Below are 14068 nucleotides of genomic sequence, written 5' to 3' on the forward strand. Positions count from 1 at the left end.
TTCACGCGGATGGGATGCCAAATGTGGGGCGTGAACGCCACTCAGGTGCGCTTATTCCAACCCGCAGGGGAGCAGAGCTCCGGCGCGCACGTCAGCACCACCCGGCGCTCCCATCCCCACGGGCCTTTGGCGTGGCCGCCTGAGTCAGAGCCAGACTCTCTCGCTCTCGTGAGCAGGCAAGCGTGGCCGCCAGGAACACGCCAGAGCGCCCCGCCCCCCCCCCCCGGCGGCTCCTCCCGGTCGGTTGGCACCGTCTTGGATCTGGCCGTCCCGGGCAGCCGCGCGCGCTCTCTCGCTTGCCCCCTGGCGGAGAGCAGCCCGGCAGCGCCTGCCCCTCCCACGCCGCCGTCACTTCAGCCCCCCCCCCCCCGCACCAGTTCACCTGCAGAAAGTCAGCCAGGTGCAGGAAGTCAGCGTGGCTGCAAGCGAGGCCTGTTAGTCAGCGGCCCTTTGCCTGCTCAGGAATGCCTCTGCGGAGCGCGGCGGGCGGGCCGTGACGGAGCATGATTCAGATCCGCACTATTTAAAGCATGGGGCGCCTTCGTGGCCCACGGCCCGACGCGGTAGCTCAGTCCCTCGCGAGCCGCCTCCTCGCCCGAAGTCCCTGCACGGCTATCCCGGGGAGGACCTCCGCCGGGCGGGCAACGAGGCTGCCCGCCGCCCCCCTGCCGCCCCAGGACCGCCATGCCCCAGGTGGGTGCTCGGAGGGGGAGCAAGGAAACGGGAAGACTGGCCGGGAGGCAGGCAGGGAGGGAGGGGACGGCTCTCAGGTGAGCAGCAGCGCTTGGCACAGGGGGGCCGGGCCGGCCTCGGCCTGCAGGGAGCAGAGTGGCTGCCAGGCGCCTCCTTCCCTGCGCTCCTTCCCCGTTTCGAGCCAAAATCGCTTCTGCAGCTGGAGCTCCAGCTTCCCCGAAGGATGTTGACTCTCTGGGAGGCTCCTCTTCCTCCCTCCCTCCAGGGAGTGTGATACGCCTTCCTTTCACTCCCTGAGCCCTGGCCCTGCACGCCGCCGCCCTCGGGACCTCTGCAAAGGCTGCATCTGCTGGGGCTGCCCTTACTGGTTTTGGAAACCACGAAACCAGTTCATTTCCTTCCTGTAAATCTCACATTCCCAGCGGGGCAACAAACTGCCTTCGCTTTCATCATGCCTGAAAATGATGCAGTATAATATTGCAGGTGGCCGGTCTGGTAGTGATGGCAGATGTCAAACGTCGGTTGTGCCGGCTGTCAGCCAGTCATGGCAACCGTGGACTGTCCCACGCCGTGCTGGCGGCGACACATGGGGTCTTCTTTTCCACACCAAGGTGGCTTGGGCAGGACGGGTGATCCAGCAACCTGGCCCACAGTCAGATCTCTACTGGCGGAGGGCACAGATGAAGAATGCCGAGCTCTCTCTTCAAGGGCAGGGGACCCACTAGGATGGTCCGACGCCAGAGACCAATTACTGCTAGGAAAGACTGTGAACAAACAGGATGGTCTCCAATTGGCGGAGATATCAGCCAGTGATGAATTTTACCTCTCCACCTTTTCAATCTGTATGCAGAACATGGATTAGATTTAGATGAATGTGGAGTGAAAATTGGGGTGGGGCCGGGAGGAACATGGACAGTTCAAGAGAGGCTGGTGATGCCACCCTACTGGCAGGAAATAACAAAGGCTTGAAATGACCGCTGCGGAAAGTTAAAGGAGAAAGTGCCAAAGCCGGGCTACCTCCAGAAGACCGAAGCAACGAATGTCCGCTGGGGAATTACTCAGCTCTGAGGTAGACAGTGAGGAAAAAGAAGCTGTGTAAGATTTTCTATTCCTTGGCTCCATCATCAACCCAAAGGGAGTCTGAAACCAAGAAATCAGAAGGAGATCAAGACCAGGAAGGGCAGCCATGAAGGAGCTAGAAAAGATTCCTAAGTGGAAGCAGGTGGTGGAGAGTGGTGGAGTCTCCTCCTTTGGAGGAATCTGCTGCCACAGGAGGTGGTGATGGCCACTCACCTGAATAGCTTTAAAAAGGGGCTTGGACAGATTTATGGAGGAGAAGTCGATCTATGGCTACCAACCTTGATCCTCCTTGATCTCAGATTGCAAATGCCTGAGCAGACCAGGTGCTCAGGAGCAGCAGCAGCAGCAGAAGGCCATTGCTTTCACATCCTGCAGGTGAGCTCCCCAAGGCACCTGGTGGGCCACTGCGAGTAGCAGAGAGCTGGACTAGATGGACTCTGGTCTGATCCAGCAGGCTCTTTCTGATGGTCTTATGTAGGTTTTTAAGCAGAGGTTGGACGAACATATGTCAGGAGTCCTTTGATTGTGTGTTCCTGCATGGCAGGGGGTTGGACTGGATGGCCCCTTGGCGTCTCTTCCAACTCTAAGATTCTATATATCACTGGCAACCAAGATCAAGGTAATTCATGCTATAATATTCCCCATTACTGTGTATGAGGGTAAAAGTTGGGCAATGAAGGTTGACAAGAAGAAATTGGGTTCTTTTGAAATGTGGTGTTAGAAGAGAGCTTTACAGGTGCTGCGGACCACCAAAAAGACACACGAGTGTGTCCCAGATCAAATGAAGCCTGACCTGTCCCTAGAAGCTGAAATGACTAGAGTGAGGCAGTTGTACTTCAGTCACATGACGAGAAGACGAGAGTTGCTGGAAAAGACGACAGGAAAAGTGGAAGACTCAACATGACACGGATTTGTATTGTCGAAGGCTTTCACGGCCGGAATCACCGGGATGTTGTGGGGTTTTCTGGGCTGTATGGCCGTGTTCCAGTAGCATTTTCTCCTGACGTTTCGCCTGCATCAGAGGGCATCAGATGCAGGTGAAACGTCAGGAGGCATTACAGGCCATACCCGACTTCCTTAACAAGCTTCTAGCACCTGAAATGATGTTGTTTGGTCTTGTTAATGGTGTTGTTGGATGGCAGAGTGCAGCCCAATCTGGGAGACCCTCAAGGGGAAGGCAACGGCAGCCCACCTCCGCCTCGTCCCTTGCCTTGAAAGCCCTGTGGGTTGCCTTCAGTTGGCTTTGACTGGACAGCAGTTTGCCCACGTGACTGGAGTAGCATCATTTGTGCCCCTGGAGCTCGACTGCTGACTGATGCGCTGCATGGGATGGGAATGTTCCAACTGAGCCCATGTTCTCATGGTTCTTCACACCAGTTCTACTCAAGCCAAGAACCTGCTGGACTGACCACGATCCAGCCCAGGGTGGGGCACGGGTGGCTTGAGGGGGCTTCCATGTGGCCTTGCCGTGCCTCCAGGGGAGACCAGGAGAGGGTGGCACCTTAACTCCCTTTGCAGTTGCCACGTGAAGGACCGTGATTTCTGGTTGCTGCTTCCTGCACGGGCTCTCTCATTCCGTAGCCTGGGGGAGCTGTGTGCGCCCAGCAAACGGTTTCAGTTGGGGAAGCTTTGGCGGGAGGGAGCCTGCTGGGGAATAGAGCGGCCGGTTTTGTTTGGGCATGCTCAGATCTGGCAGTGCCAGGCATGGGTGCTGTTCACAAGCTCTCTCCATCCATTAACAGATCCCGCACCAACACGCAGGTCTGGATTACTGGGGAGGCCAACGGGCACGGCGTGGCACTGCACGGGGGGCTCAGCACTGGTGCTCAGCCTTGTTAATGCAATAGCTGTTTGACTCGCAAGCACCCTTTTTGGCCAGGTTGCCTTGTGCTCTTCCTCGTGGGAAATAGGCCACCTCGCCAGCTGCAGCTGGTCTCTGCTGGGCACTCCCCACCCAAAGGGGTCGGCTTCCCTGCCTGCTGGTTGGGGCAGAAGAGGCCATCTGGCTTTGGGCACCTCCCTCCACTGGAGCAGGGCCAAAAGCCCCGGCCTCTGAAAGGGCCAAGGACCAAGGAGAGGCTTCCAAAGTCCCAGCCCGGCTTATGGCTTACGGATGAGGCCTTTGGCTGCAGGAGGGTAAGGGAATGTCCTTGTGTCCACAGGCTCCTACTCAGGGTGGGATCTGGGGTGGGGGGGGGTGTTCAGGTAGGGCCAGCCAACCTAGGGGACATTATCTTGGGATCTCTTTCTTTCTTTCTTTCTTTCTTTCTTTCTTTCTTTCTTTCTTTCTTTCTTTCTTTCTTTCTTTCTTTCTTTCTTTCTTTCTTTCTTTCTTTCTTTCTTTCTTTCTTTCTTTCTTTCTTTCTTTCTTTCTTTCTTTCTTTCTTGGATAACAAGCCTTTAAGACTGAGACGTTCCAGCAGACCCCCAGTGGAGGCGGCAGGAGTGCTGGCCTCCCTCCTTGGTTGCCTTCCTCCAGGTGATTTTCATAACTGACCTGGTTTGGCCCTTCTGTGTTTCTTCCTTGCCTGCCTCCCTCCTTGGTTGGTCATCCTAGGTAATGTGAATGACATGAAATAATTGGGGCCCTGACGGGGACTTAAATTGATAGGTCTTGCGCGTTTTAATGGATCGTACGTTTGTATGTTGTTAGCCACCCTGAGCCTGATTCCATTTGGGGCAGGGCACAATACAAACCTAATAAAATAAATAAAAATGAATGGTACATAATAGGCACTCTGTGTGCACATTTTGTGACTCAATGTATAGGCTGAGGATAGGAGCCTGTGCTTGAGTCACCTACGGGCACGTATTTTTAGTTCCTGGATTGTGTTTGTGGGATAGGGTGTACTAGCCTGGATTATGGCCAGTGGATAACAGTAGCCTCACAGCCAGGTGGTGGTGGGGTGGAGTGGGGGAAACCTCCTTAACTGAGTCATGTGTTACTTGTTGGGGATATTGTAGTTCCTGTGTTGGCAGGGGGGTGGACTGAATGACCATGGGGGGCGGGGGGGGGGTGTCCCTTCCAACTCAACTCTGAGATTAAATAAATAAATAATCATCTCCCTGAAGCTGCTGAGATGCCTTTTGCTCGTTTTTAAGGTGCTGCTGGCCTCCTGTTGAACGTGGCTTTTCAGCCAGCGTGTTCCGGGCATTCCCCATTTTGTTTCCAGGTACTCAAGAGACCCATGTGGATTGGGACTACAGGGTCTGCAGGGAAGCAGGTCAAAGTCTCCCACAATGCCACTGTCCTGACCCAAATAGGCCCCTGGGCATTTTAGCCCATTGGCAACATTTGCCAACAACGGATGACAACATGTACATTTAATAAAACAGAAGTTGGTGGAGCATCTCAATGACTCAAATTCAGATCAGCGTGAGCTTTCAAGAGTCACATCTCACTGCATACAAAACACGAGTTTCCCCAACAGGAAAAAATAGCGTCACCCTTGAGCTGGGGGTGGGATTGAAGCTCCTTCTCTCCACAGGCAGTGGTCCTGATCCTGGTTGCATCCTTCTCTGGTGGTGGGCAGCGGAGGCTGAAAAGGAGAATGAAAAAAGACTCGTTTAGAAAATGGAAGAGGGGCCGTATAACTAGAGGTGGGATCCAGCAGGTTCTCACCAGTTCCCGAGAGTGGGTTACTAATTATCTGTGTGTGCTGAGAGGGGGCTACTAATTGGGTCTGCTTTTCCGTTAGAAATTCCATTAGGTCCAAAAATCATAAAGCCCTGTTGTTTCCCATGTGGCTGGTTAGCGAAGGTAGAAAACGGGATCATTCTCCCTGTTGGGCTGTTTTAGAAATATGGTAAAGTTCCTTGTTTAAGGAAAGTATCCTCCTTTTGATTTCTAGAAACAAAATTAAGTATTTGAAAGTAGTAAGTATTTGACAGGCAGTCAATTAGAGGAGAAGTAGTTGTTTCTGTTGGCAGCAGACGATAGGACTTGCTATAATGAGTTTAAATTATGGACAGAAAGATGCCAGCTGGACATTAGGAACTTTTTTTTTTTACAGTAAGAGTTTTTTACAGTAACAGAGAAATTATTAATGCCCCGCCCCCGGAATGCCCGGTCATGCCCCCGGCGTGCCCCGCCCGTCCCCATTGGCACTACGCCACTGTTTGAATCCCACCACCATGGGAACCTGTTGCTAAAATTTTTGGATCCCACCACTGCGTATAACCCAGGAGGAACAGAAACAGCCGGGACTTGCAGGCAGAGGGCAGGGGGGCTCAGCAGGGGCTCAGGCTGGCAAGAGATGCTCAGCACAAGGAGGAAGAGAAGGGTCTTTTGTTATGTTCAAAGGGGGAAATAGAACAAGGAAGTGGGAGGCCCATTACGGGGAAAGGAAAGTGAAATTCGAACAGGTGACAAAGAGAGGGCAGAATTTCCCAGTTCCTGCTTTTCCTACTTCTCTTGCGAGGGCAATGTTACTCAACATGGCAAAAACACACGACGAGGGAAGGGAGTTGCAGCAGGGCTCAGTAGAGATGGCCATTGAGACCTAGGCCGATGATGCACTCGTGCTGTCCCCTGCAGCGAGAGAACGTTTCCTTCAGGGCAGAGATTTCTGCACTGACGTGCTCGTGTTACGGAGCTGCGGATTCTGAAAACCTCACGGTTAGTGAGAGAGGGGAAATCCCAACATTTTCCCTGACGTCAAGGTTTCTGCTCCTTCCAGTCCTTCCCCCCGCCCCCAATCCTTGTGGGCGTTTCTGGGGATCTAAGGCCGACTTTTGCAAAAAGCACAAATATATCAATATAACACAGAATTATCAATATAAAAATCGAAAGGACCAGCCAAGTTCAGCAAAACAAAGCTGGCAATCCTTTTTTTGCTATTCCGCGCAGTAAGAGCCAGCTGCCAAGTGCATTGAAAGTGGATTGAAAGTGCTTTATTCTGCATGTGCGGAAGGGGCTTTAGTAGACCATAAACTGAACATGAATCAGCAGTGTGGGGCGGCATCCAAGAAAGCCAATGCAATTCTGGACTGTGTCAGTAGGAGTACAGTGTCTAAACAGTGGCTGGCAAATGACACGCACAAGGAGAAAAGCCCCCCCTGCATCTCACCTGCCTGGCTGGGTGTGTGCCCCCCCCCTCCCCCCGGAGCATTTCTTGACGACGCGGCAGAAGATTTCCAGGCACCCGGCAGCTTCTTACAGTTATGCTCCGTGTTCCAAATGGGCAAAGCCTCCTCGGCCCCTCCCAAGGGCCCTGCTGCCTGCCCAGGTTGTGATTGAGCAGGTGTGGTTTCAAAAATAGAAGAGCTCTAAAATACTGGGGAGTTGGCGCCAGCCCCAAAGTACTATTCATTTGAAAAAAAACCCCATATTTTTCTGCCTCCTTTCCACCTAATCAGGGTCTCCAAGCTGATGTATGTTAAAAAAAAATTAAAATGTTTAAACAATTAAAAATACATTTAACATTATAAAATAATTAAATAAAACACACAAACAAACAATACTTGAACCAGGAAGGAGGGCCAATCAATGTTCTCGGGGGCACACCAGACGAAACCCCAAACGACTCAACTGCTGGCAAAAGACCCCGGGGGAGGGGAAGAAGCGAATCTCCCCAAGGAGGGAGCTCTAAAGTTTTGGCACCACAACCACAAAAGCCCATTCTTGGGTTGCCACCCATCTCACTTCAGACGACTGCGTGGGGGGGTGTACAGGTAGGTTCTTGTGGGAGAAGGCAGTCCTTGACGTGTGTGGGTTCCAGACCACTCAGGGTTTTAAAGATCAAGACGAGCACTTTGAATGGGGTCTGGAAGAACGGAGACCAGTGTAGATGCGGGAAGACTGGAGTGATTCGGTTCTTACGTCCCACTCCGGTCAACAGCCTCACCGCTGCATTCTTTACCTGCTGCACTTCCAGACAGTCTTCAAGGGTAGCCCAACGGTTATCACCTTGCAGCAGTCTAGAGCCCATTGCTTCTCTATGGCGGGGGGGTGGTGGCAGAACTCCCAGGGCCCTGGCGCCTCCTCCTCCTCCTCATGCCTGCTCCTTCTCTCTTGCAGCGCCTGCGGTGACCAAGCGGCCAGTCCTGTTACCACTCGACAGCTCCCAGCAGCCATGGGTCTGCGACCGTCCCCCTACTCCAACCGCTTCTTGGGGGCTGCGGATGCCGTGGCCAGAGAGCTCCTGTATCCGAGCTATTGGCTGCTGAGCCAGCTGCTGGGCCTGCAGCAGACCACGGCGGAGAAGCGGGAGCCCCGGAGGCAGCCATGCCCACTGCCCCACGCTCTGCAGGCCCTGGCCAAGGGGCTCGTCCTGCTTCTGCTCCTGGTCTTCTCCACCCCCTTGTGCCTGCTGGGCTTCCTGCTGTGGCTGCCCCTCCAGAAGGCCCGCCGCCCGTTCGCCTACCAGCACACGCCCAGCCTGGCCTCGCCAGAGGAGTGGGTGGTTCCCGGCAAGGGCAGGGCCTTCCACTTCGTCAGCGCCAATGTTTGCCTCCTGCCGGAAGGCCTGGCCAAGTTCAGCAACCTGGCACAGACCCAGTGGCGTGCCGCACACATTGCCGAAGCGCTCGTGTGGTCCGGACGACGCGCCGCCCTGCCCCACAAGAGGCGGTCTAGAGGCAACGCCTGCAGCAGCCCCGGTGGGCGGGAGTACGGGGCCGTTGAGTCTAGCCCGCCACGGGCCTGCCACGGCCCCCCTGCAGCCGACAGCGAAGTGGCCGTCGAGGTGCCCCTTTGGGAAGGGAAGGCCGCTTTTCCCTGCGAGATCGCAGCCTCCTTCCCTGCGGACATGGACTTCCTGTGCCTGCAGGAAGTGTTTGACCAGGATGCAGCTGCGCGCCTGTTGCGTCTCCTCGGCCCCCACTTTGAGCACATCATCCACAACGTGGGCACCTACGGGATGCTGGGCTGCTCGGCCTTGAAGCTGCTGAACAGCGGGCTCTTCCTGGCCAGCCGCTACCCGTTGCTGGCCGTGCAATACCACTGCTACCCCAACGGCAGGGGGGAAGACGCCTTCGCCGCCAAAGGACTGCTCTGTGTGCAGGTGAGGGGCGGTGCTGGGGGGCGGGCGGGCGCTGCCTGGCACTGGGGCAGACCCTTCCTTCTTCAAGCGAGGTCAGTGTTACATCCTCTAATGGGCAGGGGGACACCAGGGTCTCAGGTTGGCATCTGTCTCACAGGGATGTCACATGTCCCTGGGCGCACGCTATCTGGTCACGTGAGGGGCACCAGCCCGTTCCTTGCACCCAGTGTAACCTCAGCTTGTGGGTTCTGTGGGGCAGAACTTGGAATGAGTTTGCAACAACAAAAATTTTTTAAAACATGGTTTACTTTCTTTACATATAACATCAAACATCAACATTTACATCCCACTTCAAGGTCCTGTTCAGGTTGCATTTTCAAGTCCTTATATTTACAGTCTACTGATGCTGCCAAGTCCAATTCTTCTTTGCAAGTGGGTTGGCTCCTGAAGACTCCAAGGGCTGGGTGAACAGGATGCAACATGATGAAGGTTTCCAGGAGAACTCTCACCCATTACAAACATAAAAAAGAAACCTTGAAACAATAAACTCCAACATAGCAAAAACAAACAACTCCCTTCCCAGTAGTTCCCAACAATATTGCAGTTACCTTAACAAGGTGTTCAGGGCTTATTCAAACCAAGGTCCGAGTTTGATAGCCTTGTGTCCTCCAAAGAGCTCTGCAGCCTCCTGCTGCTTTGAGTCTCCACCCCTTACTGGGTCAACCCATTCTGAGCATGGAGGTTACACCAGCATCTCCTATGGCACGGTGCCAGGCAGCTCCCCCGTGTCTGAGCCACACTCACCAGCTTTGGTGCAGAGGGAGCCGCCAGGCACGACACCACAAGAGAGGCCAGCGCACCCCAATATGGAGGGAGCTGCCAGGCGCCGGCCGGGTCCTTGCCCCGGACACCGTGTTGTTTAGGCACACCACTGCTGTCTTGTCACCTGATCTGGGGCCCTCTTGCGAGGACACTGGCCTGGGGAGGACATCATGTTGCCCCCGCATCTGGGGGGGGGGCACCGGGGTGGGGGCAGGGCTGGCTGTTCCTTTCTTCTTCTGGCTGCCGGTAGAGATGGGGGAGGGGCCGTCCTGCCTGGGGTTGGCGGGGCTGGGGGGGCCCGCGCGCCTGTCCTGCTTTGCTTGTTCCGCCTTGCCTGCCTGTAACACTTCCTGCTTTGCATGTCTCAGGTGCAGCTGGGAGCTTCCAAGGGGCAAAGGATTGTGGGATACCTGAACTGCACCCACCTGCATGCCCCAGAGTGTAAGTGTGGGTCCCCTTCTGCAGAAGACTGGTGCCTGTTTCCAACTGCATGGCCGGGGGCCGGGGGGGGGGGTGGCAGTTCTGGGCAGGAGGGAGCTCCGGGTGCCGTCAACGCCACGTGGCCCGCTTTCCAAGGCTGCTGTTTTTCTCCAGGGAAACTGATCTGGACAGCAGTTGCAATGCGGGGGGATATCCAGGCCCCAGCTGGAGGTTGGCAGCCTATCAGGCATAGGTTTCTCTTTCCTCTTGGCTCTCCAGCAGGCTGCCCCGGCTGCCCCCTGACCCTCAAGGACCGCAAGCATAGCAGTGCCTGGGCCAGCCCAGATGACCCCTGACCCCAGCACCCTCTCACACGCGAGGGCCAGCCAGGAAAGCCCCCCAGCAGAGCAGAAGGGGGGTCCGTGGCCTCTGCTAACCAGAGGGGGCTGCCATGAAATATGGAAGAGGCCCTTCCAGCTGTTTTCACAGCAGGCTTCGCTGTGACCACAGGCTACTTAAGACAGCTGGAGCTGCTCTCAGCACCCGCAAGTAGGGGGTGGGGTCTCATCGGGCCCCACTGAAGAAGACCGGATGAATCTCCACCCGCTCTGGTTTTGCTGCCAACCAGGCTTTTCAGCAGCACTTTCTGGCTAATTTGATAGGGTCTTTTTAATGTTGTCAGTGCAGGTGCTATTTCAGTCTTTTCACACCCCTTGGTTCAAGGCGGGTCTCCAGGTGCTGTTTGAAGTGGGGGGAGGGCTCCCATAAAGCTGGTTTCCCCCTCCAAGATCATTTCCCAGAGGGAAGAAGAAGAAGAGTTTGGATTTATATCCCCCCTTTCTCTCCTGCAGGAGACTCAAAGGGGCGGACAATCTCCTTGCCCTTCCCCCCTCACAACAAACACCCTGTGAGGTGGGTGGGGCTGAGAGAGCTCCGAGAAGCTGTGACTAGCCCCAGGTCACCCAGCTGGCGTGTGTGGGAGTGCACAGGCTAATCTGAATTCCCCAGAGAAGCCTCCACAGCTCAGGCAGCAGAGCGGGGAATCAAACCCGGTTCCTCCAGATTAGATACACGAGCTCTTAACCTCCTACGCCACTGCTGCTCCAAGGGGGAGTTGAACTCCTGGACTTGGGCCCCTAGATAAAGGCAAGAGGCCCCCCCCCCCCCGGCCAGTCTTTGCATGGAATACTATATCATGCAAGAGAGGGTCCGGGCTCATTTGAACCTATCCCTGCCTGCAGTGGCTCTGAACCAGCTTCTCCCCTGGCTAGTGTCTGGGGCGGGGGCGAGCTTCTCCAAGGAGGGCCAGCAAATCCGGCCTCCTCCCAGCAGCGCTTGATGTGTGTTGTTGTGAAGGGTTTGCTCCCAGTGCTAACACCACCCACTTTCTGTCCCCCCTTTCTCAGCGGATGCGCAGGTGCGGTGTGACCAGCTGACCCTGGCTCTCCGTTGGGTGGGCCTCTTCCAGGATTCCCACGCTCAGCCCGGGGACGTGGTGGCCTTTGACGTCTTTTGTGGGGACCTGAACTTCGACAACTGCTCTCCAGGTGGGGTCCACGCAGGGGTAGCAGGAGGGAGGGGCAGCAGACCGGCCGGAAGGGGCCACCTGGAGCCGCCGCCACCCTCTCCCCTCTCACACGCCCCTTTCTCCCTAGACGACAAGCTGGAGCAAGCCCACGAGATCTTCGGCCTGTACACGGATCCATGTCGCATTGGGCCGGGGCAGGACAAGCCGTGGGCTGTCGGTGGGTGGCTCCCTCAACTCCCCCAGCGCTCCGACCGGCTGAAGTCCCAGAGCGGAGGCGCTCTGTGGGATTTCTGGGGCTCCGCGGCGTTCCTTGCTGCAGTGGGGGGGGGGCATCCAGAGCCACTCCTGCACCCCGTCAGGCTGGCTCTGGACGTGTGTGCACAAGCTGGGGGGGGGACGGAGGGGAGGCCTGTGGCCGAGAGCTGCCCAGACCTCCAGCCTGACACGGGAGCTTTCCCGCTAGCTCGGCACGGGGAAATGGTGGGGTGGTGGGGAGGGAGCGTCCTGCCTGCCAGAGGCTAAAACGGCTGCCCTGACCTCCACAGGCACCCTGTTGAACTGCCTGGAGATCTACGATGATGCCGTAGCCACCCCGGAGTCCATGAAGAGGTGAGGGTCAGGAGAGTGGGGAGGGGTCAGGTCCTTCTCCAGCGAAGAGCCGGGTACTGTGGGAGAGGGCGGCAGCAGGACTGGTCCTCGTCTCTGCCACTCCCCAAACCTTGGCCGTGGGTGTGTGTGGGTGTGTCTTCCTTGGGGCTGCCAGTGCACTCCTCCAGGTGCAGTTGGGGAAGGCCTGTGAGGGCCGTTGCTCCAGGTGGGCCCTGGCTGGGTTGCAGTTGTCCTCTTTCCCTTCCAGGACTCTGGAGCATGCAGAGGGGCGGCAGAAGTACCTGGCAGGCCCCATCCGGGTGAAGGAATGCCCCGGCCTCTCAGCAAGCGACAGCGAGGGGCGCCGCATCGACTACATCCTTTACCGGGAGCACGAGGGCCCCGCCCAGCTGAAAACGGTGAGCAGACCGGGTGTGGCCGTGGAAGGCCTGGGGGTGGGTGGGGGAGGCAGAAGTTGGGCTGGAGGCCCCGAGTGGCCCCCATGCTTCCCCTTGGAACAGGGCTGCAGGCGTTGGTTGCTGCTGCACCGCTGATGCTCCCTGCTTTCACAAATCCGTAAATCCCTCTTTGAAGCCACCTGTGGCCACCACTAAACCCACTGGCAGTGAATGCCGCATGTCAATCACTGCACCCCCTTCCCTTGGCTCTTATGTGGAGGGAGAAGATCGTGGGGCGGGGCTCCCTGCTCTGTGGAGGCAGATTCTCCCTGGCACAAACAGGGTGTTGTGGTCACTGAGGTTTGCCCTGCCCTGCCCCGCCCCTCCCCGTGCTCTTGCTGCCCCCTTGCTGCCCCACACTCTGACTTGGCTGCCTCCCGCTCTTTGTACCCAGGTTGTGGAGAGGGTCTCTTTCATCACCCAGCTGGCCTGCTGCACTGACCACATGCCCGTGGGGCTGCAACTCATGGTGGCTCCCGTGGCCCAGCCTGGAGCATGACACTCAAACCCTGCAGGACCAGGAAGACGGGGATTTCCATGGCAGAGGGAGACCAAGGTGCCCCTTTAAGGGCTGGGCATGGCCCCCACCTTGTGCCAGCATCTGGAGAGCAGGGCAGGTGGCCCCCTGCCGGACAATGAAAAAGGGAACAGCTGCCAGCCGGGAAGTGAAGGAATGGCGGCTTCTGGTGGGTCTTTGTTGGGCTGGAGTGAGGGTGGCTCTTGATAGCCGGGGCGGGTGGGCAGCCCCGGTTGCCCAGCAGGGCGGAGCACGTTTCCCCGGCCCCAGCTCAGTCAACAAAACACGGGTTCCCCACGGGCCAGCTTTTTCTGCCTGCACAGTAAGCCGTGGGGCCTGAGCCAGCTAAATCCCCATCTCAGGGTTGCCACACCAGGAGTGAGCAGGGGTGCCCAGAGGTAAGCTCGCTGGGAAGAATGTGTAGCTGCAGCAGCCCACCCTCACCCCAAAACTCCCCCCACGCCCCCCCCCCCGATCCCCTGCCTCCCAGCCTGCATCATTACCTTTCTTCGTTTCTGCATTTGTGATTTGGATTTTGTAAAGTGTTTTCATGCATATTGTCCAGAATATAAAATTGTTCAGAATCACTTTAAATCATCCAGAATATAACATTGTTGAGAGTTACTTTGTCCAAATTTGTGTCGTGGAACCAAAAATGAACACATCCTTTGCAGACTTCAATTCTTTGCTTCCAAAATACTTGTGAAAAATGAATAAAAAACAAACAAAACAAGCAAACAAAAAACCGTCCGTGGTCAATGTGCCAAAAGGGCTCCTCGTTCCTGTGGGAGCATCGGGGGCAGTTTTTTCTCCGTCTCACAGGAATCGGGGGGAGGGACGGGGCTCTGGGGGACTCCGCCACACCTGGTTGGTGCCCCCTGGAACCACGCTGAAATGACTGCTGCTTGCAGGCCCCAAACACAGCACTCCCATAAGAGGGATCAGTAAGACCATCAGCTCGGCTACTGGCTCAGTCTGC

General features: G+C 56.4%; 1 protein-coding gene across 1 annotated transcript; it reads left to right on the forward strand.

Annotated features, from left to right (window-relative positions):
- The first annotated feature begins 396 nt into the window (after nucleotides 1-396).
- On the forward strand, nucleotides 397-13834 carry LOC125425076 (sphingomyelin phosphodiesterase 5-like). The gene is made up of 8 exons (XM_048482560.1): nucleotides 397-693; nucleotides 7793-8777; nucleotides 9947-10019; nucleotides 11405-11545; nucleotides 11654-11743; nucleotides 12072-12135; nucleotides 12383-12533; nucleotides 12967-13834. The coding sequence occupies exons 2-8, from the start codon at nucleotides 7848-7850 to the stop codon at nucleotides 13069-13071; spliced, it is 1554 nt and encodes a 517-aa protein (XP_048338517.1). The 5' UTR covers nucleotides 397-693; nucleotides 7793-7847; the 3' UTR covers nucleotides 13072-13834.
- The last annotated feature ends 234 nt before the right edge of the window (nucleotides 13835-14068 follow it).

Source organism: Sphaerodactylus townsendi, unplaced genomic scaffold (genome assembly GCF_021028975.2).
Source record: "Sphaerodactylus townsendi isolate TG3544 unplaced genomic scaffold, MPM_Stown_v2.3 scaffold_19, whole genome shotgun sequence".
In the NCBI taxonomy this organism is placed as follows: Eukaryota; Metazoa; Chordata; class Lepidosauria; order Squamata; family Sphaerodactylidae; genus Sphaerodactylus; species Sphaerodactylus townsendi.